At 45.5% G+C, this 27296-nt stretch overlaps 1 protein-coding gene across 3 annotated transcripts in view; it reads left to right on the top strand.

Annotated features, from left to right (window-relative positions):
• trpm2 (transient receptor potential cation channel, subfamily M, member 2) overlaps window positions 1-27296 on the top strand; it is a 327556-nt gene that overhangs the window by 27825 nt on the left and 272435 nt on the right. For 2 of the 3 annotated variants that reach the window (XM_078551683.1, XM_078551681.1), the window contains exon 2: window positions 13513-13725. In XM_078551683.1, the coding sequence (XP_078407809.1) occupies window positions 13528-13725 (198 nt within the window). In that variant the 5' untranslated portion in view covers window positions 13513-13527. Of the gene's footprint in view, window positions 1-2334; window positions 2412-13512; window positions 13726-27296 lie in introns of those variants that run through there. The other variant, XM_078551682.1, reaches the window with a different exon arrangement.

The following is a 27296-nucleotide window of genomic DNA, read 5'->3' as shown; positions in this document are numbered from 1 at the left end:
TAATAGGATGGGATTCCAAGGAAAATCCCTCCTCCAGGTATACAGCAAAGCTACAAGACATAGCTGCTGGCCAGGGTCTGAATCCTGGGTTTGGCCTGGGTAACGGGGTGAGCACTTTTCTACTCTCTCCCTCATTCAGCCTTTGGACTAGTACTGTAGATCATCTTTCAATTATATCTTTGGATCTATTGTGCTTACTTCAAGAAGCTCCCTGCTTCCTTCCTGAGGATAAACCTCAGCCTGCCTACAAGGAGATATGATCTGTCTTGAGCCAAATCTGTTTTGGTCTGTGGTGCGTGATTGGGCCAATCTCACTTGTTCCACTGTCGGATATTTGCAATTAGCCTCAATGCTCTGAACAATGGGGGAGGAAATCAGCCATATTCTAGATCTCAATGACTGTTCAAGGGAAAAATTTACAGCTATCAGAATGACAGTTGAGAATAGAGTCAGGCACAGCTATGAAAGCAAAATACCATGGATGCAGAAAATATGAAATAGGAAGAAAAAATGCTGAAAAACTAGGCAGCATCGATGGAGAGAAACAAAGTTTCTAATAAAGAACGAAGAAAAATGTAAGAGTTTTTAAGGCAGAGGAAGGAGGAAGAGGCAGGAAGGCCCCTTACTGTGACTTAAAAAACTCTTCCATTTCTATCTTTCTTTCTGATGAAGCGTTAACACTGTTTAACTCCACAAACGCGGCCTGGCCTGCTGAGTTTTTCTAATATTTTTTGTCCTTATGCTGGTTACAGCTAGCTAAGCCACCTTAGTTGAATAGCCTGCAGGTACCACTTTCTGACATATGTGAGGAATGTCCAGTGGCATCAGATACTGAAGGGAGCCCACAGGAGATGGGACTGTGACTCAGCAGAACCCAGGCGTTCGGGCAGTGGGGGAATAAATAAATGAGAAGGTCCAAAGGAACTGCTGATGTGCAGCCTTTGGAAAATAATCTTGTAAGAAGCATCTGTAAATGCTAATTGATGATATGGTCTGATATATGATATGGCAATAATCCCAAGGTATTAGCTCAGGCTTTTAAGTGCTGTAAATGAATGGAGAAACTAATTTGTGACGCAGTTTCCTAAGATGGTGCAGGGAGGTTTCTCCAATTCCCGTAGCTGATGAGCAGTAATTTTCAGACAGAAACATGAGGTTCCACTTCTTCCTAAACTCCTCTCCGGCTATTTCTACTTGTGAGTAAGCTCTGCATATCTAAAATATGGTTAGGGGTGAAGGGATAAGCATGTGCTGCTTGTGTTGCAGAACAGGTTTGTGTTTAATTGCATGCTAAACAAACTGACAAGCACTGCCTACCACTGGTGGATCCACACTAGTGGGCTGGTGCAGTTTGACATTGAGAAGTCCAACTGATTGCTGGATGGGCCAAAGTAATTCTCCAAGTACCAGCGCTGTCATCCAAGGCATAATTTTAATTACAGTTTTAAGTTTCCTGAATGTCCTGTTTGCAAGAACCTTACCGCAGGGGAAATAACTGGTCAATCATTATGGTTGGTAGGAGGGGAAGTTGAAGTCAGCAATCCTACGGCATCTGCACTCACTGTACAAGGCTCCCCAGCAGGACTGTGCACTTGGGAATTAAGCAAAGACTTAATTTCAATTGTTGAAAGTACAATGGTCTCCATTTGTTCATATAATCTCTTTTTCACTTTGAGAGTAAACTAACTGTGGCTAGCTGATGTTGAACTGTGTAGGGGTGGGTGTATGATACAGGGGCTAGTGCCAATCTCATGAAGCAGGAAAGAAGGAAGTGATGCTTTACTGCCTATTGCAGCAATCTGGCTGATCAAGCACCTCACTGTATGGTGAAATCCAGAGCTTCAATTATATTAAAATGCTGACAAATTCAGAATTCACTGATGCCCTGTGTGGCAGAATAGTTTGGGTGAAGGACTTCTGGCACACGTGGAATTTTGATCTGTATTTGAGAAACAAGTATCAGAATGAGATGTGTGGAGGAAATGGTCAGGATTATATTCCGACCCAACAATAAAGCGAATCATAGCTTAATGTTAATGTCGCACAGGCGCAATTGGTAGATGTGTTTCAACAAAGTCTAATTATAACTTGAGGAAGCTGCAGTATTTCTTTTTCTTTCCCCCCTGCCACCACCCCGCCCTCCCCCTTAAGTCTCCTCCCAGATTCAGGTAACCAAGCAACCCAGGCACTCTCCCAGGTGAGACAATTCCACCAACAGAATACCTAGGATACCCATGCAATGCAACAGAACGCCTGGTTTTTGATTTGTGTCTTCTTGTGAATAATTCAAGAACTATTAGAAATTCCTCTCCCGAGATGACGTATCAGTAGGTTGTCGACAAGTGACTCAAAATGAAGCTATGCAGTCGCAGAAAGTGAGTTGCCAGTTGCCAAGGATAAGGATTTCTTGGGTAAGTTTGATCAGATGCTGAAGTATATTATGTCACCTGCCTGTCGGTCAGCTTCTTATTCACTTTCCTTTTGAAGGTTCTGATGTGTTTCTGGAAATCCACTGGGCAGAGGCTGTTAGTAGCAAGGAAAAACAAATGAAATAGTGAACATTTGCAACAAGGAATTCATGCAATATAGGAACAGGAGGCAGCCACTCAGATCCTTGATCCTGTTCCCCCATTCAACAAATCCTTGTTGATCCATATCATAACCGATTTGCCTGTCTTGTTTCTGTATCACTTAACATCCTTGTCTAAAAATCTCAGTTTTGACATTTTAATTAACAGACTTTTATGGGAGGGTGTCCCAGATTTCAGCTAAAGTTTACATGAAGAAGTGCTTCCAAAAATCTGCTGCTTTTGTCCTAACTCACCAAGTCCCATTCTCCCATCACCCCTGCGCTCACAAACCTACCTTGGCTCCCATTTTGGCTCCCAATAAGCAACGATCCTATTTTAAAAATCTCATCCTTAAATGCATACATAAGAATTAGGAGGAGCAGTAGGCCCCTTGAGCCTGCTCTGTGATTTGATAAGATCATGGCTGATCTGACTGTGGCCTCAACTCTACTTTCCTGTCCACTCCTTATAACCTTTGACTCCCTTGTCAATCAAGAATCTATCTAACAAGCCTTATTCAATGACCCAGCTTCTACTGCTCTCTGGAGAAGAGAATTCCACAGATTAATGACCCTCTGAAAGAAAGAATTCTAATCTCTATCCAAAATGAGAGACCCCTTATTTTTAAACTGTGTTCTAGTCTTTCCCACAAGAGGAAACATCCTCTTAGCATTCACCCCGTCAAGTCTCCTCAGGATCTTATATGTTTCAATAAGGTCACCTCTCATTCTTCTAAACTCTAATGGATACAGGCTCAACCTGTCCAACCTTTCCTCTCAAGATAACCCCTTCATCCCAGGAATAAATCAAGTGATCTTTGTACACAGTACTCCAGGTGAACTGTAGCAAAACATCCCTACCTTTATATTCCATTCCCCTTGCAATAAACAATATTTCAATTGCCTTCCTAATCACTGATAGTACCTGCATACTATTTTTTGTGATTCATGAATCAAGACACCCAGATGTTTCTGCATTGCAGTTTCTGCAATCTCTCTCCATTTAAATAATATACTGCTTTTCTATTCTCGTTGCCAAGTTCACATTTCCCCACATTATACTCCATCTGCCAAACTTTTGCCCACTCACTTCCATGTACTTTTGCAGACTCCTTATGTTCTCTTGACAATTTACTCTCCTATCTTGGTGTCATTGGCAAATTTAGCTACCACACATTTGGTCCCTCCATCCAAGTCTTTGATGTAGATTGTAAATAGTTGAGGCCCCAACACTAATCCCTGTGGCACTCCATTAGTTACAGCTTGCCAAACCAAAAAGACCCAGTTATCCCTACTCTCTTAGCTAACTAATCCTTTATCCATGCTAATATGTTTCACCCTACACCATATAATTTTATCTTGTGAGTAACCTTTGATGTGGCACCTTATCAAATGTCTTTTGGAAATTCAAGTACATCACATCTACAGGTTCCCCTTTACCCACATTGCTTTTTACTTCTTCAAAGAACTGGTTTGTAGTTTCCTTTCTTTATCCCTCCTTGCTTGAATAGAAGAGTGAAATTTATGATTTTCCAATCTGTTGAGACCTTCCGGAATCTAGGGAATTTTGGAAAATTACAACCAATGCACCTCTATACACCCTTGTTTTCAAAACTTTCCACAGTCTCACCCTTCCTTATCTTTTAATCTGCTCAATCCTTACAACCCTTTGAGACATCACCGCCTCTCTAATTCTGGCCTCTTGAATCCCCGGTTTAATCACTCCACCACCAAACACCATGCCTGCAGCTGTCTGAGTCCAAAGCTCTGCAATTTCCTCCCTAAACTATTCTGCTGCTCCAACTTGCTTTCCTCCTGTAAAATAGTCTTTAAAAATCTACTTCTTTGACAAGGCTTTTAGCCATTTCACCCAATATCTGCTTTTGTGACCTGGTGATATATTTTGTTTTATAATACTCCTGTGAAGCACTTGGGTTATTTCCTGATGTTAAAGGAGCTATAGAAATAAGAATTGTTGTTGTGGAAATGGACTGTGCAGGATTGGGGGACAATGAGTTTGGAGATGGTGGAGGGAAGTCCTCCAGGGGAGATGAGGTTAGTGACAGTTTTGGAATCAATAGCTTGATATTCAGTGGTAGGGTCACGGTCCAGGGCAGGTAAGAAGCAGGTCAGAGAGTTGGTATTCAGCCTCCACTCAGTAGAGATCAGTTCACCGAACAACAACAGCACCACCCATGTTAGTGGGAGGTAGGTTAGATTTGAGTGAGGGGAGCAAAGAAATTGAAGAATGTTTTTTACACAGTTTGTTTTAATGACCTGGAAGTGTCTTCTTACAAGGCTGGTGGAAGCAGAGATGATGAAAGATTGCAAAAGGAAATTGGATGGGCACGTGAGGGCAATAAACTTACAGGGCTACGGGAATAGAGTAGGGGAATGGAACTGACTGAATTACATTACAGAGAGCTGGCATGGACTCAATGGGCCGAATGGCCTCTTTCTGTGCCATAATTGACATTCAATGGTATTACCATCGCTGAATTCCCCACTATCAACAACCTGGGGGTTACCATTGACCAGAAACTGAACTGGACTAGCCATATGAACGCCATGGCTACAAGAGCAGGTCAGAGGCTAGGAATCCTCTGGCGAGTAACTCACCTCCTGACTCCCGAAAGCTTGTCCACCATCTACAAGATACAAGTCAAGAGTGTGATGGAATACTTTCCACTTGCCTAGATGAGTGCAGCTCCCGTAACACTCAAGAAGCTTGACACCATCCAGGACAAAGCAGCCCGCTTGATTGGTATCCCTTCCACAAATATTCACACCCTCCACCACCAATGCACAGTGGCAGCAGTGTGTACCATCTACAAGATGCATTGCGGGAACTCACCAAGATTCCTTAGACAGCACCTTCCAAACTCTTGACCACTACCATCTAGAAGGATAAGGACAGCAGACCCATGGGACCACCACCAGGAAGTTCCCCTTCAAGCCACTCACCATCCTGACTTGGTAATATCCTTTACTGTCACTGGGTCAAAATCCTGGAACTCCCTCCCTAACAGCACAGTGGTTGTACCTACACCACATGGACTGCAGCAGTTCAGTAAGGCAGCTCACCACCACCTTCTCAAGGGCAATTAGGGTTGGGCAATAAATGTTGGCCTGGCCAATGCAACCCACATCCCATAAATGAATTTAAAAAATAATGATTCTAAGAAGAGCTCAATGTTGTGCTAAGCTCAAAACTAACTTGTTCTGGAATGTGATCCTCAAAGATTAGCATAAGTCTTTGGAGTATCCTTACAAGGAACTTTTACCCAGTACACAGCAATGATAACCACTGGTAGATTGTTGGATCATTATTTCTGCAGCTTCAGGATAGCGATGATCTTTGCATGGTTCTAGAATTTGAGCATCAGGCAGAAGCCTGTATGTTGGTAGAGAGGCTCTCTGGCCTGGGACAATGGCATCTGAACCTTCAGCTCCAGAGCCTTGTCCATATTTCCAGTGAATGATCTTATTCAATATGATGTTGGTGAGCAGTCAGAAAGGGACACTTGCCTTTATCAATCGAGGCATAGATTACAAAAGTAGGGAGGTCATGTTGGAGTTGTATAGAACCTTAGTGAGGCCACAGCTGGAGTATTGTGTGCAGTTCTGGTCGCCACATTATAGGAAGGATATGATTGTACTGGAGGGGGTGCAGAGGAGATTCACCAGGATGTTGCCTGGGATGAAACATTTAAGTTATGAAGAGAGGTTGGATAGACTTGGGTTGTTTTCGTTGGAGCAGAGAAGACTGACAGGCGACCTGATTGAGGTGTACAAGATTATGAGAAGCATGGACAGGGTGGATAGGGAGCAGCTGTTCCCCTTAGTTGAAGGGTTAGTCACAAGGGGGCATAAGTTCAAGGTGAGGGGCAGGAGGTTTAGGGGGATATGAGGAAAAACTTTTTTACCCAGAGGGTAGTGACAGTCTGGAATGCACTGCCTGGGAGGGTGGTGGAGGCAGGTTGCGTCACATCCTTTAAAAAGTACCTGGATGAGTACTTGGCACATCATAACATTCAAGGCTATGGGCCAAGTGCTGGTAAATGGGAAGAGGTAGGTAGGTCAGGTGTTTCTCACGTGTCGGTGCAGACTCGATGGGCTGGAGGGCCTCTTCTGCACTGTGATTCTGATTTTGGGAGTGAAGCAGCTCTTTTCTAACTTTCCTTTTTTGAATGCGAATTATGTGGATCGTGAAATTGAGGAATACATGGATGGCAATGGCTTCAGATGCCACATGTCAGACTTTATTTTGGCTAGCATCAAACTTATGGACAACTCTCCAGGTTTTCCTATCAAGTTGGTGAAATCTAGGGTCTGCATGGTTATGCCTCATCACTCTCATTTAGCAGATTTTGGTGAACCTAAAATTATGGTTGCAGGAGCATAGTTACCTCTATAAATGTCTCATTGTTGGAGAGCCTGCAATGCTCCCACTGCCACCCTAAAGAGGTTGACATGAATTATCATAGTTCTCTGTGTTTGCAGGAAGTGGTCAAACCACTTATTTACCACTTCCATGGAGCCATTCCAGCTAGCCTTTAGATAGCTCTTGGCTTTGGTAGTTATGCGACGAGAGGTCTTGGAGACCTATGTGTATGACAATAGGATGCTGTTCCCTTTGGCAAAAAGGCATCAATGACTGTTTTTTCCGCTACTGGGGATGGTACACATTGGTTGAAAGATGCAAAAAACAGACTAGTTGTCTTTTCTCCATCTGGTGGAATGCAATGTATCTGATGCTTAAGATCCAAAAGTTGACATTTTTATTGTTTCAAGTCCCATTCATGGAGCTGTTCACCTGCTGCATCATTGTCATCAAATCCCCTGCTTGTGTGATGCTTGTTGTAGATCCCGGCTCATTTTGAAAGGTGGGCTATTGCAGCCAACCCATATTAAAAGGCTAATATAGTCCCAAACCCATATTGACAAGCGGCCTATTGGAGACCTGAACCCATACTGAAGGCTGAGCTATGATCTCAATACAGGAAGCATGCCTTCATTTTATAACAGTTCACCTTCCACCATTACTTGAAGAAAAGAACATGACCAAAGACACCCACCACAGTTCCAGACAGGAGCACAGATTTAACAAAACTGCAGATGTAAATACTCTTGCTTTGCGGCTGCAGGTTTCCTAGTTTGGGCTGGATTTTATGTCCCTGGCCAGGGTTTGAAGGCAAATAAAATTCGACGGTGGCCTTCTGTTCACACTCATGCCTGCCCTAGATGTGTCTGAAATTTTACGGGGGCCTGGGAAGGCATCGGGCAGCCCACCCTCCCTTGGGACTGTTAAGGATTGGCCACTTAAGGGCCTCATAATGCCACCACTGGTATTCTGCCTGTGGCGAGGGACTGGGGAGCCTGGCAGCTTTGACTGTGCAAGCTGGTGTCGGGCAAGTGGGTGGGGGGGGGGGGGGGGGGCGGGGAGAACCTCCTTTGCAGGCCCAAAGGGCCCACCTGAGGCCCCCACCCCAAGGTCATCCCCCTCTTTAGCCCCACCCCACCCCCTCCTCCCCCCAGCCTCTTGAACCCAGCCCCACACCTCACTCAGGTCCCTCCCCTCTCCGAAAGCCCTGACCCTGCACTTACCTGGGCTCCTCAGTGTAGTGGGACTGCCTGTAGTCCCAGTCATGGCCACTGTTGGGATGGTCTTAGTTACAGAATGTGCCTGTTAAAGAAATCTTCGTGGTCTTCTTTATATTAACAGCAAGTCTTCATTAGCTGCTTGTAAATATATACATACATAAAGGGTACAGGCAAAGAACTATCTCCATGTCTGGGTTTTAACAGGTCTCTGCTCAACACCACACTGACTCTGTGTCTGGGTTATTTGCCTTCTTACATTACTGGTCGGACAGTACTGTACTCAATCCCACATTAACCCTGTATGTGCCAGACCCTTTTCCTACATCAAATTACACTAGTTTATTTCATGTCTTACATTGTTATTAGTCTTATCCATTTACCTAGTTGTTATTGTCTTAGTGCTATTCCAACATTATTATTGTTACTGTATTAACATTATTACAACATTCTCACTACCCCATCTCCTCCTTCAAGTTCTTAAAGTTAGAGCTGCAGGCGGTCGGGAGGCCTTATAACCCTTCCATATCTCATTCACCATTCTGTCAGAGGAGTGGTAGGCTCTGTTGGTTCTGGTTCTTGCTGTTGGCTGGGAGGTTGGACTGGCATGTGGGTATGCTTTCATTCTCTCTTCCCTTGCTTAATGTTGAACCATGCCTGGTCAGTTTGGCTGTTGCGTTGATCAATGGCTGCTGTTACCCTTGATCATATCTTGCAGGTTGGACAAACATGGTATTCGTCGTCTTGCTGTTGTTTTGTCGTCTTCTTTTTCCACGTGGGTCATCTCAAAGCTCTCTGGGTGTTCTTGTGGCAAGAAGAAGGTTGAGTGGTGCACTCACCTCTGCTTTTTGTTGTCAATGGTGAAAGACTGCTACCAGGTTCCAGCATCCCTTGTGATTGTGGCGTGCTGGTTGGAAGTTGCAACATGTGCACAGTGGTTGTTGTGTCAACCAGCTGTACCATCATCGCAGTTGGAGGTAGAGGCTTCTCAGACTGCTGGTCATTCTCTGGTATTTCTTCCACTGGAGGTGCCATGGTTATCTCGTGGGTGGTACGTTGGTCTGATCAAGGGAACTTTCTGGGACCTGGAATGATGATGGACAAACCAGCTCTGCAAAGAGAGAAGAGAGATCGAAGGCAAAATCCAAGTCTGAATACTCGTTAGTGTTTGAGTACTCAGGACCATGCTGTTCTGGCTAGCTAATGACAGTCTTGATATCCTCTGATGTCTAGAGAAGATTCAGGGCTATGCAGGCATCCCTGCTCAGGAGAGAGAAAAGCTGGTTACGGATGATGTACATCAGCTCAAAGATCAGTTTGCTGCCACACCTCAGCAATTCCAGAATCATGCAGATGACCAGGGGCCGAGCTCTCCCTGCCCCATAAAATGGAGTGTCCGTTGTTCAAAGTCAGATGTCATTGAGCCGTGGTTCTTTGATAATAGGATTGTCACGCTGGCACCTGAATCTAATTCAATATTTGTTAGATGACCATTTACCAGGATGTTAGCATTGCAAAATGAAGAACCACAATCTTTGGCCTCACCCAAGAAGCATGGCTGTGTCTTCTAGGTTTTTGGTCTCGAGCTTATGGAATACCTTTGGGATGTCTGAGCGGTGCTGGGATTTTCACTTGCAAGCTTTACAAAGCGTCCCTGTCTGTTACAGTGGAAGCATTGGGCTGTACTCACAGGACACTGATCTTTCCTGTGAGGACACTTCACACCACAGCGCTGACAAGATCACTCTGATGGTCGGTTGAGGAATCGCTTTCCCTGACTTGGACTGTCCCAGTATCTTTGTGACCTAATAAGCTGAACCGAGGCTTGGCTTCTGCTCCATGCTGTATTTTCTCCCCTTAGGACTGTTCTGTGTTGCTTGAATAGCTCGGACAGCCTAACTATTCGGATTACCTTGTCTAGGGTTAGATCATCTTTTGTTTGCAGGTCTGCAGACTTCTTGCTGAAATCTGGAGCAATGCTGGCGTTTAAAAATATTTTCCTCCAAAGACCCCAATTTTGTGACTGATTTGAGCCTTGTTTGAGTCCAAGTGGAGTTGGAAATGTGGAATTGTGATCCATGTTAAAAATGTTTAAAGTGCAGGTACAGCTTTAAGAGCTTACAGGCTTTCAAGATAGTGTCACCGTTCAATGCAGTACAAAGGATTTTCAGCACCCACTGGTTTTGTACACTCGCAAAATGGCGGCGGTACACGCCTGGAAGGAAATTCTTTAACAATGGCTTCATGGGTCGGCTGGCTGCTGACATTTCATTCAGCGATTTACTCTGGCAAGTAGCGAGGCATTCAAGTTCAATGCAGTCTCGCTGTATGTGCCAGACCCTTATACTACTGTCACTGCTCCCAGCTGGCACTGCTAGCCCTACAGAGCTGCTGGCCTCCAAGGCAGAATTTTCTCCTGAAAAAAGGGTGGAAGTCTTGCCTGAAAGCAATTAAAACTGCTCCCAGTGTTAAATTGCAGTGAGACATGGGCAGGCTCCCCCATCTGACTTTTTAACTGGAGGGCAAGGACCGCAGTGCCCCACAAAAAGAGTTGTAACCAAATTTTTTTTTAACCAAATCACAAGTCATTTGCTCATGATGAAAATCAGTAACATGTCCCCTTCCTCTTTTTACTTCACTTTACTGTATTCTGCAAATGAAATAGTGATTAAAATGCTAGGAAGCATTTTTAGGAAATCTATTTATAATGTGGAAGTTGAAGAAACCATTACTATGTTCCATTTGTTTGCTGAGTAATAATAATCCTAGGCTGTAGGCCTATTCCTGTTGTTAGATTAACTTAGCCTACTTCCCGACACAAATCTTCAGACATTAATGACAGCATTGTAAATTTAACAGTAGCCTAAAAATTACAAGGAACTTCCAACAGTCATTCATGATGAAAGATTTCAATGATTATATTAAAACTAATACAAGTCATTCAGAATTGTAAATTTGGAAAAGAGCAGCATTTCTTCAAACATAAGTACATGTAAACATTGCATTGAATCCATTCAGGCAGGAGTAACCATGGAGGAAGAGAACCAGGAGGGACAATCCAAATTTTGGCAGCAGAGCAGGGAAAGAAGAAATGGTTCAAGATAACAAGCAGCCAAAGAAGCTCAGCAGGAATTTTTAACCTAACTCGCCAGATGGGAAACCCATGGGATTGGATGAAATGCCAATTTACACACTGCCCAATGTTGACTTTAATGGAGAATAACAGCAAGTAGGGTGTAAAATCAACATTCCACCCTTTCTTGTCAGTTTTCCAATGGGTGGATTAGTTTGAAATTACCCTGTAGAATCTGCTCTATATACACAGGAAACATTTCCTTGGAACCTTCTTGCCACAAATAAACACATCTTTTCGCTCCCTGGGTTGGGTACCCTCAGCTAACGGTTACACACCTGCCAACATTTGTCATATACCTGGAAAGAGAAATCTTACTGGCTGACTGAGGACACCAATTTCATTTTTAGCCTCCATCACAAGCTTTCCTGTTTTCATTACATCAATCTTTCTATGGTTAAAGCTCTCTCTGAAATTTTCGCTTGTCCTGCAAAGGCGATCAATACTCCACCCCACATACTCTTCCTCCTCCCCATATCCTCATTTTGTTGAAATTAGACATGTTGCATAATCTCCGACTTTAATTCATTCTTTCTCATGACTTTAAGAGTGCTGAACTTGTCTCTTGCCTCAATCCTCCATTCTTCCTACAATTTGCACACTATAAAAACTCTGGTTTTGAGGCCCATTTCCCACTGGTTGGAATGGTGTGTATTCATGCTCAATTCTGTGCTTGGAAGCTCATTAATTATGCACTGGCGAGTATCTCTCCGAATCACCTGGTGGGTCAGGAACTTATTCATCTGCCTCACTGTTACCTAACCAGGTCGAATGTCCGGGAGTAGACTATGCGTGCCATGCATGGCTCTGCAGCATGGCCCACTGCACGCCAGGACTGTCTGTACTCTCTCGCTCTTGACAGTGAGATCCACAGAACCCAAGGACTGTCTCCACTCTCTCACTCCTGACTGTGTTCCCCAGGACTGTCTCCACTCTCTCACTCCTGACTTGTTCCCCAGGACTGTCTCCACTCACTCATGACTGTGTCCCCCAGGACTGTCTCCACTCTCTCACTCCTGACTGTGTCCCCCAGGACTGTCTCCACTCTCTCACTCCTGACTGTGTCCCCCAGGACTGTCTCCACTCTCTCACTCCTGACTGTGTCCCCCAGGACTGTCTCCACTCTCTCACTCCTGACTATGAGCCCAAAGAGTGTCTCTACACTCTGACTGTGAGCTGCTAACCCCAGACCAAGGACTTTGACTTTCGATGAGCTCCCCATTGCTCTCATGGCTGGACACTACACTGTCTCCCTTCCCATACCCCCTCCTGATTAATCTCAGTGCGAACCATCCCTCTTTTGCCACATTAACACACCACCGCCCACCCCCATGCTTTCCTACTCCAGAGTCGGTGTGCATTCCCTGCCATTTAAACATGTGGTATTCCATTATCTCCCTTGTTTGTCAGCATTTCAGTTTCCTTTGTTGGGCTCCAGCTTCCCACCGATCGGTCTCCCCTCTGCCTGCCATCATTCCCCCTCGCCCTAACCCCGCGCAATGCCTTCCTTCCTTTTTTCCCCCTGTGGTTTTCCCCTTTTCCCCAATCCTTTTCAAAGCCTTCCTGCCCCTTTTCCCACATGTGTCCATTATCATTCTCAGCCCCCCATCCCTTGGTCGAAATGCTGGTTTCTGAGTGGTCAGATTTGCTGCACAGTGGTGCCCTTCAGGGCAACAGAGGCACCATCTGGAGCAGACCAACACTACACCGCCAGCAGTGTGATATTCCACAGGCATTGCAACGAGACCAGCACAGCGCTGTGGTGGTAGGCTATGAATGTTGCACTCACCTCGAACTTGCAAGCGAACGAGGTCTGACCACTTCACTCCACTCTCTTTCAAACATGATTCAGACTGGTGTGATTTCCCAGTGGCAAGATTGGAAGGCGATTCCAATGAGAAGCCTTCATGAGATGGTAATGAATGCAAATGGCATTCATATCACTATCCAGTGGGATACCAAACCCACCATTAACCCGCCATCAGGAGAATTGCAAACTGTTTTCACACTAGTGGGAATCCCATGTTTTGGCTCCCGCTAGATTCTCTGCTTCTTCCCGCCATGAAACCCATCATGGGCAGGGTGGGAAAATTCTGCCCTCGGTGCCTGTTGATCTCATCTTCTCTCCTATTCTTTTCCAAATTGTTAGTGTTTGATACCAAAGGCTCCTGAAACTCAAATTCTGATCCAATTTCTTCCTTTTCTACAGGATGGGTAGCTGACCATGTGTGAGGGGACAACAGAAGTTATAGGAATGTGCTCTTCTGAGGAGCAAAACGTCAACCGGCTCTACCCTCTTCAAGCAGAGAATTTTGATCAATGCAAAACCATGTACAACAGTGATGTGTTGAACACCATCAAAAGAAGCCCCAGTTTTATCAAGACTGGGCAAAGTTCAGCTAAAGCAATCTTCAAGGAACAGGTAGAGTCTACAGCAGATTAAGCAGACAATACATATTCTGCTTCTAATGGCTTGTGTGATTATCAAAGAGAGCACTGAGAATGGAATGCTTTCCACTTTAATCAGCTAGTATTCCATCAAATTCTTCCAGGGTAGGTAGAGCAGTGGTTAGATCGGGAGTAAAATTCCTTCCACACAATGTCATCAAGTACACACAGGGCCAGTATTGCATACTTAGTAAAGGTCTCTGTACAACCATTTCAATCCACGGCTGGAGTAGCACAGGTTAAGCAAAGCATAAAACTCCCTCTACACTGTTCCACCAAATACTTCCAGGGCAGTTATAGAGCACAGTTAGACACAGAACACACTTTGGCATCAAACACTCCCAGGAAAGGTGCAGCCCACCAGAAACAGTAAAACTCTGTCTGCACAATCTTTAAACAGACTGATATTTGGCAGTTACAACATAAGTTAGGTATAGAATCAAGCTCATTCTCCAATTTCCCATCAAACAAACCTAGGCCAGACAATGCAAGGGTGGAGTATAGAGTAAACCCTCACTGCATTGCCCTCCAAATACTCCCAGTACGTTACAGGATGGATTAAAGGCAGAGTAAAGCTTTCTCTACACTCTACGTCAAACACTTCCAGGGCAGGGTAGGATAGTAAATTTAGAGTAGACCCCTCCATCAAAAGTATGCAGGGTTGGTTTAGCTCACTTGGGCCTGAATTTTACCCTTGCTGGGTGGGCGCGATCAACGGGCTCACGACCGGTCGGGAAACGGGCCGCCGCCCACAATCAGCCCCTGACCGTGATGTCATGCTGGCTGGCCAATTAAGGCCTGCCCAGAGTGAAACGTGTCTTCCCAATGATCAGGAAGGGCCGGGAGCCTGACGGCCATCGGGTCCAAATGGTAACCTGGTGGCTGGTTTAAAAACGGTACAGGCAGCTCCTTGAAGGCTGCCAGAGAAGAACATATTTGCAGCATTCTGAATACCGAAGTTATAGCCTCAAGTGTGGCTGGAGATGCCAGACAGGAGGGGAGGTCGGGCGGGTACTCAACCCCCTGGTTTTCGGACAAGTGCCTCGCAGTCCTCCTGGAGGAGGTGACTGCCAAGAGGGAAACGCTTGTCCCCAGAGATAGAAGGAGGAGGCTGCCGCACGTAACAAAAAGAACTTGGGAGGAGGTGGCAGCGCAGGTCAGCAGCCACGATGTTGTGCGGTGCATTGGTTGCAGTGCTACAAAACATTTAACGACCTGCTGCACTTGGGAAGGGTACCGTGTTGACATGGATCAGTACGTTGAAGTGTTAAGGTCTGGAATCCCCCTGAGGAACTCAGGGGTGTTAGAGTCTGAGTGCCAATGCCAGAACTAGCCAAGGTGTGAGTGCTCGAGGGCCACGACTCGGATGTGCCCTGGAAGGAGTTGGCCAGAGTGGGGTTGGCCAGGCTGCAATGGTGCTGCAGATAGAGAGTGGAATAATCCATGCTCCTCTATCCTTTCAGGAGAAGATGACCCATAACAACATTGAAAGGTCGCGGACAGGTGGAGGCCCCCAAACCTCCTAATCCTATCCAGATTCGAGCAGGTCGCCTTGGAGCTGGAGAGATGCCACGCACCTCAGTCAACCAGCCACGGAGAGGCTGGGGTGTCAGATGAAGATAAGCGTGTAGTGCACAGAGGTGAGAGTTTCGGATGGTGCAAACATTCTTGCGTATTCTCATCATTGATGGGAACCTCAAAACTGGATTCCCCATTGATCATTGAAAGATGATGGCACCATGATGCAGATCTCCATTGTCTCACCAGGGTGCCTGGCATGCACAGTGACTGTGTGATAACTTAAACTGATGACATGTTGTTGTTCTCCCTTAGATTCACCAGCACGCACTCAATCGCAGGACCCCGAAGAGACACCCCTGACTTCAGAGAACCACCAGGCTTCACAACCACCTGCATTATACCAGCTCTGAACCAGGCACCAGCACAGATACCAGCACCTAGGTGGGCATTAGATCCTCAGCTAGAGTGTCGGAGCACAGCAGTGAGGGCACTTCACACTGTCTTGAGGAGCAGACGGAGGCAGAGAGTGCCCAGGGTGTCGGCAGTTAGAGGACGAGTCCAGGACAATGCTGAGTCGAAGGTAGATGATGAGCCTCTGGAGTCATCCATCAGGTGGCAGATGCTGGATGTCCAGCAGGATGTGTGGGAGGATCTGGCGGATTTCCATGAGGGTATGCGTGCCATAGTCTCTGTTGTGGAGGAGTCCATGCGGAGCATGAGCACTGCGTTGACCCTCATGGCCAAGTGCACTGCCTCCTCCATTGAGAGATTGGTAGCTCTCACAGAGAGGCAACTCCATGAACAGAATCAGGGGTTTCTAGGATTGGACTCGGAGCTGCAAGCCCACACATAGGCAATGACTTCAGCTGCTCAGTGCCAGTGTGGGAGATGGATGAGGTATCCAGTATCCCAGCTAGGTGCCCATCCATCAATGGCAAACAGGGAAGTCCAGAGCGACCTCACGTTGGCGCATTAGCTGCTTGTCGTCTCTGCAGGCTCCTCTCAGGGCATTCTGGATGACAGCAGCAGCCCCTCTGTCCCTCTGCTAGTGATGGAGGAGGCAGTCCTGGCATGAGGTCAAAGCAGATCTTTGGCAGCCTAGCTGAAGGAGCGTTGGATCAAGGCATCCTGGATGTCCCTGCCTCCCTGAAGGATCCAGAGGTCTGCCTCCACGTCCGCAGCATTCTCCTCACCATGCTCCCGACTGGATTTATCCTCTGTGGTCTGTGGAGCTGTGTCAAGGCCCTTTTCCACCCTTACCAGTGCCAAATTGGGGAGAATGCAGCATGTAATCACTATCAGTGACACCTGTTCTGGGGGGTAGAGTGGTGCTCCCCCTGAATGGTCCAGGCATCAAAGCACATCTTCAGAAAACCTATGGTCCTCTCTATCACTGCCCTGATGGAGGCATGACTCCTATTATAATGCTGCACTGCCTCTGTTATTGGATGGCAGAGAGGCATCATAAGCCACCTTTTCAACGATAACCCTTGTCACCCAGCAGCCATCCATCCAGTCGGGCTGAGCATTGAATAGCTTCAGCACCTGGGAGTGTCTGAGGATATAAGTGTCATTGGAGCTGCCAGGGTACCGTGCACAGGCTTACAGAATCTGTGTACTGTGGTCACACACTGTATGGGTGTTCATGGAGTGGAATCCCTTCCTGTTGACGAAGGCACCCGGCTGACCCGCTGGAACCTTGATGGCCAAGTCGATTGCTTCCTGGATGCAAGGGAACCCAGCAATTTCTGCAAAGCCTCTGGCTCGCTCAGCCTGGCTGACCTCGTCAGTACAGAAACGAATAGACGTCATTACCCGCCTGAACAGAGCTTCTGTCACCAGCTTGACGCAACTGATGACAGCCGATTGGGACACTGCACGACGATCCCCCACTGACCCCTGGAAAGAGCCGGAGGCAAAGAAGTTGAGGGCCACTGTGACCTTCAGAGCCACTGGCATGAGTTCCCAACCATACAGTTGGAGGTGACCTCGGGTCCAATCATCTGGCTTATAGAGGTCACTGTCTTCCTGGAGAAGAGGAGCGTCCTTCGGCATTGCACTTCAGACATATTGAGGTAGCTGCATTACCTCCAGTAAACCCTGGCAGCAGGATAGTGGAGTCTTCTGCAGCCCCTTCCGCCTTGGACTACCTATTGACCCTGCACCCCTTGTGCCTGAACGTCTTCTCCCACAGGTCGCTCCCCTGGAAGCTGCATTGAGACCTGGCCTCCTCTTCCTTCTGCCCCTCTCTTCCTCTTCAGAGGAGGTGCCACCAGTGGAGACCGCAATCCACATGACCAGGGTAACAGAAGACTGTCTGATACCTGGAAGGGTCCACACGGTCAAAATCCTCCAGGGGTCTTGGAGACACCAATGAGTCCTGAAATGAGGCCTAGAAATGCAAAGAATGAAGCTCAGAACAGAGGTGAAGCTGTCAAGATCAAATAAGCAATCACCAGCAAACTATCTCCTAAACTCTTCACTACTCACACTGACAATGCTGCTGACCCTTTTTATCCCACCCTTGGATGATGTTTTGCAAAATGTGAGCTGTCTGGCTGCCTGTTTTGCCCATGCGATGAGTGTGAAATCACATGGGCAACGTAAAATCGGATTCAATTGGGTTTTTAATGGCCTTAAGTGGCCTCTTAATTGATGGCGGATGCTGCTCCAACTCACACGCATGCCTACCGACCTGAATGTTGTGCATGTGTGGGATGATGTCAGGATGCTTGCCCAACGTCTTCTCACGTTATTTTACGCCCCATCGGGTTGGGCCATGCCCACCCACAAGGCGTAAAATTCTGCCCTTAAATACATTGTAAATCTCTGTTTACCCTTTCTATTCACTGAGAACAGGTAAACACGTGTAGGTAATACTTGGGGGAAGCTATAGAGTAAACCTCTGTCTACGCAGTCTCTTAAAACATTCCCAGCACTGGTACAGCATAGATTATCAGTAGCATAAAGCTCCCTCCACACTTTTCCATCAAACTCTCCCAGGCTGTTATGGAGCATGATACTGCAATGTTGCTGAGTATTTCCAGCATTTTCTGCTCAGGAATACCTGGATAACTGAAATGGGCAGATACATGGCAGATGTAATTTCTTATGGTTAACTGAGAAAAGATGCACTTTGGAAGGAACAACGTGGAGAAGCAGTATAATCTAAATGGGGCTACTTTAAGAGGTTCAGAAGCAGAGGGAACTGAGGGTGCACATTCACAAAGCTTTGAAGGTGGCAGTTCAAGTTGATAAGATGGTTAAGGAAAACAGGATGCTTGACTTTGAAAATAGGAGCAAGTACAAAATAGAAGCTAGGGGTGGGATTTTCCAGCCCTGACACTGGCGGACACCATCATGGGGAAATTTGGAGAGCTGTTGACTTTTAACAGCTCTCCAAATGTTCCTGTCCTACTTGTGACGATGCCCACCGGTGTCGGGGCTGGAAAATCCTGCCCAAGGACTGTACTGCAAAAACTATACAAATCACTGGTTGGACCTCAGTTGGAGTATTTAGCACAATCCTTGTTACCACACTTTATGAAGAATGCCAAGGCTTTGGAGTGAGTACGGAGGAAGTTTAACAGAATGATGAAGGGATGAAGGACTTCAGTTACATGGAGGGACTGAAATAGGGATTGTTCTCCTTCGAGCAACAAAGGGACCTTAACAGAGGTATTCAGAATTATGAAGTTTCAGACGAAGTAAGTAGGGTCAAAGTGTTTCCTGTGGCAATGTGGTTAATAAACCAAAAGTCATTGATTTGAAACAATTGCCAATAGAATTAGAAGGGGAATGAGAAGACATTTCTTCGCATAGAAAGTTATAAAGATGTGGAATGCAGTACTTGAAAGTGGAAGCAGATTCTACTGGAACTTTCAAAGGCAATTGAACATGAACTTGAAGTGGGTTAATTGTCAGTGTTATGGCAAAAAGGTTCAGGTGCAGCATTAAGTTAGAAGCTCAAATAACTAGCCCAGGTCTGATGGGATGAATGACCTTCTGTGCTGTATGATTCTGTGAGAGTAAGGCTTCATCTAAACTGTTATATCAAACACTCCCAAGACTGGTGCAGCACAGTTTAGACACCAGAATAAAACTCTCTATACAGTGCTCCATCAGGTACTCCCAAGATTGGTCTAATCCAGGTGAAAGACAGAGTATAGCACCCACCACGCTGTTTCATCAAAAATACCTAGAGCAAGAAATGCATGGGTGTGTTAAAGAGTAGAGCTGGGTCTACAATGTCCCATCAATGCAACAAGGTGACAAACATTTTGAATTAGATATAGCATTAAGTAACCCCTACAGTCCTAGCAAATACTTCCATCACTCGTATAGCACATGGTTAGACACAGGGCAAAGCTTCTTCTATACTTTCCCATCCAGCTCTTTAAGAGAAAGTACAACACAAATTAGATACAGAGTAAATCTTCCCCTACACTAACTCACCAAACACTTTGGCCGAAATTTTCTGGCCGTGTTGGCATAGGGTGTCATGGCCTGCGGAGGGGCACAATATGGCAAGAAGGCCAAAAATCGGTTTCACGCTGACATAAAAACACAAAGGGATCATCCGATGGTGTCTGCCATGGCAGAATGCCAATCCCACTGGAGGCTGGTGTGAATCTGCTTTATATCTTAGGTGGAGGTGATGGCATAGCGGTATTGTCATTGGACTAGTAATCTAGAATAATGCTCTGGGGATAGCAAAAGCTTCTATAAGTATATAAAAGGAAAGAGAGTAGCTAAAGTGAGTGTTGGTCTCTTGGAGGATGAGACTGGGGAGTTGATAGTGGGGAACGCAGAAATGGCAGAGACGCTGAATCAATATTTTGCCTCAGTTTTCACGATGGAGGACACTAGTACCACCCCAATAGTAACAGGTAGTGCAGAGGATATAGAGAAGGAGGAACTTAGAACAATCACCATCACTAGAGAAAAAGTACTGAGCAAACTATTGGGATTAAAGGGTGACAAGTCCCCAGGACCTGGAGGCCTGCATCCCAGGATCTTAAAGGAAGTGGCAGCGGAGACAGAGGATGCATTGGCTATAATATTCCAAAATTCCCTGGATTCTGGAAAGGTTCTGGTGGATTGGAAAAATGCTAATATAACACCCTTATTCAAAAAGTGGGGGAGGGCAGAAAGTAGGAAACTATAGGCCAATTAGTTTAACATCTGTCATTAGGAAATTGTTGGAATCCATTATTAATGGGGCTTTTGGAAAGTCAAAATGAAATCCATCAGAGTCAGCATGGTTATATGAAGAGTAAATCGTGTTTGACTGATTTGTTAGAGTTCTTTGAAGATGTGACAAGCAAAGTGGATAATGGGGATCCTGTAGATGTAGTATATCTGGACTTCCAGAAGGCCTTTGATAAGGAGCCGCACAAAAGATTAATACACAAGATAAGATCACATGGAATTAGGGGTAATATATTAGCTTGGATAGAGGATTGGCTAACCAACAGAAAGCAGAGAGTTGGGATAAATGGGTCTTTTTCTGGATAGCAAGCTGTAACTAGTGGGGTGCCACAGGATTTGGGCCCTGGGCCCCAACTATTTACATTCTATATTAATGACTTGGATTCAGGGATAGAAGGTACGATAGCTAAATTTGCAGATGACACCAAAATAGGTGGGAAAGTAAGTTGCAATGAAGAAATAAGAAATTTACAAATGGATATGGACAGGTTAGATGAGTGGGCCAAAATCTGGCAGATGGAGCTTAACGTGGATAAGTGTGAGGTTATCCATTTTGGTCGGAAGAATAAAAAGGCGACTTATTATTTAAATGGAGAGAAACTTCAGAATGCTTCAGTGCGGATGGATCTGGGTGTCCTTGTGCATGAATCGCTGTAAGCTAGCATGCAGGTACTACAGGTAATAAGGAAGGCAAATGGAATTTTGGCATTTATTGCTAAAGGAATAGAGTATAAAAATAGGGAAGTGTTGTTGCAACTGTACAAGGCATTGGTGAGACCGCACCTGGAGTACTGTGCACAGTTTTGGTCCCCTTACTTGAGGAAGGATGTAGTTGCACTGGAGGTGGTTCAGAGGAGGTTCACTAGATTGATTCCAGAGATGCGGGGCTGGTCTTATGAGGAGAGATTGAGCAGTTTAGGCCTATACTCGCTAGAGTTTAGAAGGATGAGAGGAGATCTAATTGAGGTATATAAGATGCTAAAGAGGATAGACAAAGTAGACGTGGAGCAGATGTTTCCCCTTGTGGGGCATTCTAGAATGAGAGGCCATAGTTTTAGGCTAAGGGGTGGTAGATTTAAATCAGAGATGAGGAGGAATTACTTTTCTTAAAGGTCGTGAATCTGTGGAATTCACTACCTCAGAGTGCAGTAGATGCTGGGACGCTGAATAAATTTAAGGAGGAGATAGACAGATTTTTAATTATTAACAGGCTGAAAGGTTATGGGGAGAGGGCGGGAAATTGGAGTTGAGGCCGAAATGAGATCAGTCATGATCATCTTGAATGGCGGGGCAGGCTCGAGGGGCTGAATTGCCTACTCCTGCTCCTAGTTCTTATGTTCTTATGATTGCACAATGTTCAGCACCATTTGCGACTCCTCAGATCCTGAAGCAGTCCATGTCCAAATGCAGCAACACCTGGACAATATCCAGGCTTGGGCTGTCAAGTGCCAAGTAACATACACAAGTGTCAGGCAATGATCATCTCCAACAAGAGAGAATCCAACCATCAGTCCTTGATGTTCAATGGTATTGCCATCACTGAATCCCTCACTATCAACATCCTGGGGGTTACTATTGACCAGAAACTGAACTGGACTAGCCATATAAATACTATGGCTACAAAAGCAGGTTAGAGGCTAGAAATCGTGCGACGAGTAACTCACCTCCTGACTCCCCAAAGCCTGTCCACCATCTACAAGTCAGGGGTGTGACTTGCCTGGATGAGTGCAGCTCCTATAACACTGAAGAAATTGGACACCGTCCAGGACAAAGCAGTGTGCTTGGCACCACATTGGCACCACATTCACAAACATTCACTCCCTCTACCACTGACGCACAGTAGCAGCAGTGTGTACCATCTACAAGAAGCACTACAGGAATTCACCTGAGACAGCACCTTCTAAACCCATGGCCACTACCAGCTAGAAAGAGAAGGGGAACAGATAGATGGGAACACCACCACCTGGAAGCTCCCCTTCAAGTCACTCACCATCCTGACTTGGAAATATGTTGCTGTTCCTTCACAGTCGCTGGGTCAAAATCCTGGAACTCCCTTCCGAACAGCACTGTGGATGTACCTACACCACATGGACTGCAGCAGTTCAAGAAGGCAGCTCACCACCACCTTCTCAAGGGAAACTAGGGATGGGCAATAAATGCTGACTAAAAGATTAATAAGGAGGGAAAAATTAGAGTACAGGAGAAAGCTAACCAGAAATATAAAAACAGATAGAGTTTCTATAAATATTTCAAAAAGAAGCGAGTTAACAAAGTGAGCATTGGTCCTATGGAAAGTGAGTCTGGAGAATTGATAATGGAAAACAAGGAGGTGGCAGATGAATTGAACAGGTATTTTGCATCAGTCTTCACTATAAAGGATCCAAGGATCCTGGAAGCAGCTATAAATCAGGAAATGGAAGGGAGGGAGCAGCTCAGGAAAATTACAATGACCATAGAATTGATACTGAATAAATTGTTGGAGCTGTGGGCTGACAAGTGCCCAGGTCCTGATGGACTTCATCCTAGTGTCTTAAAAGAAATAGCTAGTGATGCATTGGCTTTAATTTTCCAAAACTCCCTAGATTCAGGGAAGGCCCCATTAGATAGGAAGATGGCAAATGTAACTCCACTATTCAAAAAGGGAAGGAGACAGAAAGTGGGAAAATACAGGCCAGTTATCTTAACATCTGTCATAGGGAAAATGTTAGAAGCTATTATTAAAGAAGTTATAGCAGGGCACTTGGATAGGTTCAAAGTAATCAGGCAGAGTCAACATGATTTCCTGAAAGGGAAATTATGTTTAACCAACTTATTGGCGTTCTTTGGGGAAGTAACATGTGCTGTGGATAAAGGGGAACCAGTGGATGTACTGTACTTAGATTTCCAGAAGGCATTTGATAAAGTGCCACATCAAATGTTATTTCAGAAAATAAAAGTTTCAGGGCCAGAATTTTACATTCGGCGTGCGGGCGCACAGCCGACATGCATGAGTGTAATATGACGCGCGATGATGTCGGGCGTGTATCCCGAGGTCATCGCGCACTCACACAATATTTCATTCCGTGGGCACGCACCGGAGTCGGCTGCATGCCCGCCAATATTTGAAAGGCCTATTAAGGCCATTAACGAGCTAACTAACTTGAGGTTTATGCTGCCTACCCAACCTAACAGTTGGTGGGCAGGCAAAAAGGCCAAGCGGCCTTTACATTTTTTAGGAATCCTTATCCACGAGTGGGCTGAAGTTTCCCAAAGATAATGCAAATTAAATAAAAACTTATTTTCAATTTAAAAACATGTCCCATCTCGTGTGACACAGTCACATGAGGGGACATGTTTCATTAAATTTTTATTGTATTTATTCATTTTTTAAATAAGTGCTTCAATCTCCCTGAGGCAGCTCCATGCCTCAAGGAGATTGAAGCACTCTGCAAGCATACATGCATGAGCTGTGCGCGAGGCCTGGCTCTCCCCCCTCCCCCCGCCCGCATAGATAGTGTTCAGCGCTGCTGCTCACGATCCACGCAGTGTGGGCCTTAATTGGCCCACCCGTGTGAAATTGAGGTGGGAGCCAATCGTGGGTGGCCGTTGGCTTCCCAGCCGCTCCCGCCTGCCCCTGCTGAGCCCGCCCGATGAGGGAAAAATTCTGGTCATGGTTTCGAGAGTAACATATTGGCATGGATAGAAGATTGGCTGGCTAACAGGAAGCAGAGAGTAAGCATAAATGGGTCTTTTTCAGGTGGGCATGATGTGTTATGTGCCACAGGGATCAATGCTGGGATCTCATAGAAACATTGAAAATAGGAGCAGGAGTAGGCCATTCGGCCCTTCGAGCCTGCTCCGCCATTCATTAAGATCATGGCTCATCATCCAACTCAATAGCCTGCTCCTGTTTTCTCTGCATATCCCTTGATCCCTTTCGCCCCAAGAGCTATATCTAACTCCTTCTTGAAAACATTCAATGTTTTGGCCTCAACTACTTTCTGCGGTAGTAAATTCCACAGGCTCACCACTCTCTGGGTGAAAAAATTTCTCCTCATCTCAGTCCTAAATGGTCTACTCCGTATCTTCAGACTGTGACCCCTGGTTCTGGATTCCCCCACCATCGGGAACATCCTTCCTGCATCTACCCTGTCTAGTCCTGTTAGAACTGTACAGGTTTCTATGAGATCCTCCATCATTCTTTTGAACTCCAGCAAATATAATCCTAACTGACTCAATCTCTTCTCATATGTCAGTCCCGCTATCCCAGGAATCAGTCTGATAAACCTTTGCTGCACTCCCTCTATAGCAAGAACATCCTTCCTCAGATAAGGAGACCAAAACTGCACACAATATTCCAGGTGTGGTCTTACCAAGGCCCTGTACAATTGCAGCAAGACATCCCTGCTCCTGCATTCGAATCCTCTCGCTATGAAGGCCAACATGCTAATTGCCTTCTTTACCGCCTGCTGCACCTGCATGCTTACCTTCAGCGACTGGTGTACAAGGACACCCAGGTCTCGTTACACATTCCCCTCTCTCAATTTATAGCCATTCAGATAATAATCTGCCTTCCTGTTTTTGCTACCAAAGTGGATAACCTCACATTTATCCACATTATACTGCAACTGCCATGCATTTGCCCACTCAGTCAGCTTGTCCAAATCACACTGAAGCATCTCTGCATCCTCCTCACAGCTCACCCTCCCACCCAGCTTTGTGTCATCTGCAAATTTGGAGGTATTACATTTAGTTCCCTCATCTAAATCATAAATATATGTTGTGAATAGCTGGGGTCCCAGCACCAATCCCTGCGGTACCTCACTAGTCACTGCCTGCCATTCGGAAAAAGACCTGTTTATTCCTACTCTTTGTTTCCTGACATCCAAACAGTTTTCTATCCATCTCAATGCATAACCCCCAATCACATACACTTTAATTTTACACGTCCTCAGGTCCGTTGTTTTTCCTGGCCAATTTGTATGCCTCTTCCTTGCATCTAATACTATCTCTAATTTCCCTTGTAAGTCATGGTTTGGCCACCTTCTCAGTTTTACTTTTGCCCCAGACAGGAATAAACAATTGCTGCAGTTCACCCATGCACTCTTTGAATGTTTGCCATTGCCTATCCACCGTCATCGCTTTAAGTAACATTTCCAAATCCATTATAGCCAACTCGCGCCTCATACCATCGTAATTTCTTTTATTAAGATCTAGGACCCTAGTCTCAGAATCAACTACATCACTCTCCATCTTGATGAAGATTTCTATCATATTATGGTCACTCATCCTCAAGGGATGAGCACAACTAGATTGCCAATTATTCCTTTCTCATTACACAATACACAGTTTAAGATGGCCTTTTCTCTCGTTGGTTTCTCAACGTATTGCTTTAGAAAAACACCCCGTATACACTCCAGGAATTCCCCCTCTACGGTTTTGTTGCAAATTTGATTTGCCCAATCTTCATGCATATTAAAGTCACCCATAATAACAGATGTTCCTTTACTGCATGCGTCTCTAATTTCCTGTTTAATGCCATTCCCAACATTACCACTACAGTTTGGGGGTCTATATACAACGTTTTTTGCCCCTTAGTGTTTCTCAGCTCTACCCATACAGATTCCACATCGTTGGAGCTAATATCTTTCTTCACTATTGCAATAATTTCCCCTTTAACCAGCAATGCAATTGCACTACCTTTTCCTTTTTGTCTGTCCTTCCTAAATATTGAATACCCCTGGATGTTCAGTTCCCCTCCCTGGTCACCCTGCAGCCATGTCTCCGTAATCCCGACTATATCTTACCTGTTTACATCTATTTGCGCAGTTAATTCATCCACTTTATTGAATTATTAATTTATTAAGCCTTAAGGTTTGTCTTTTTAACGTTACTTGTCCTGTTCCCATTGAGGCCCTGTTTGATTCTTGCCCTTGATTTCTCTGCCTATCACTTTTCTTGTTCCCCTTTCTGTCTTTTGTTCTTGCCCTTGATTCCCCCTCCTCTGACTCCTTGCATAGGTTACCATCCCCCTGCCATATTAGTTTAAACCCTCCCCAACCACTCCAGCAAATGTTCCCCCGAGGACATCAGTCCCAGTCCTGCCCAGATGTAACACGTCCAATTTGTACTAGTCCCACCTCCCCCAGAACCGGTCCCAATGTCCCAGGAATCTGAAACCCTCCCCCTCACACCATCTCTTCAGCTACATATTCATCCGATATATCCTGCTATTTCTACTCTGACTAACATGTGGTACTTTTGGTCATCCTGAGATCACTACCTTTGAGCGATAAAAGTAGTAAGTGCTTACCCGGCCATACTCACGGTACTCAAAGGATCACCTTGTTCCCTCCTCACCGAACTCCCTCAGTCACCCCTGCTCCTCCAGCTTCTCTTCAACTCCTGGCTCCCCTTGCGCTCCTCTTCAACTCCCAACTCTTCTCACGCTCCTCTTCAACTCCCGACTCCTCCCGCGCTTCTCTTCAACTCTTGACTCCTCTCACACTTCTCTTCAACTCCTGACTCCTCTCGCGCTCCTTTTCAACTCCCGACTCCTCGAGAAAGAACAAATAACAACAAAGTCTATGATTACAGTGCATAATCTCTAATCACGTCATTCTGTTTACATTTCTTCTAGAGTGTACAGTTCCCTCTATACCGTTTCACAAAACACACCCTAGTTTGCTGCAGCACAAGCTAGTCAAAGGATAGAGGTCCCTTTGCATATGCCCATCAAACACTCCCAGTGCAATTACTGCATAGATTAGATACACTGTGAAGTGCGATCTACACCATTCTGGCAAACACTACTTGAGTGTGAGAACTGGCAGC

The sequence above is a fragment of the Cetorhinus maximus genome, chromosome 11, assembly GCF_964194155.1.
Source record: "Cetorhinus maximus chromosome 11, sCetMax3.hap1.1, whole genome shotgun sequence".
Taxonomy (NCBI): domain Eukaryota; kingdom Metazoa; phylum Chordata; class Chondrichthyes; order Lamniformes; family Cetorhinidae; genus Cetorhinus; species Cetorhinus maximus.
This window is presented reverse-complemented; position numbering and strand designations above follow the sequence as displayed.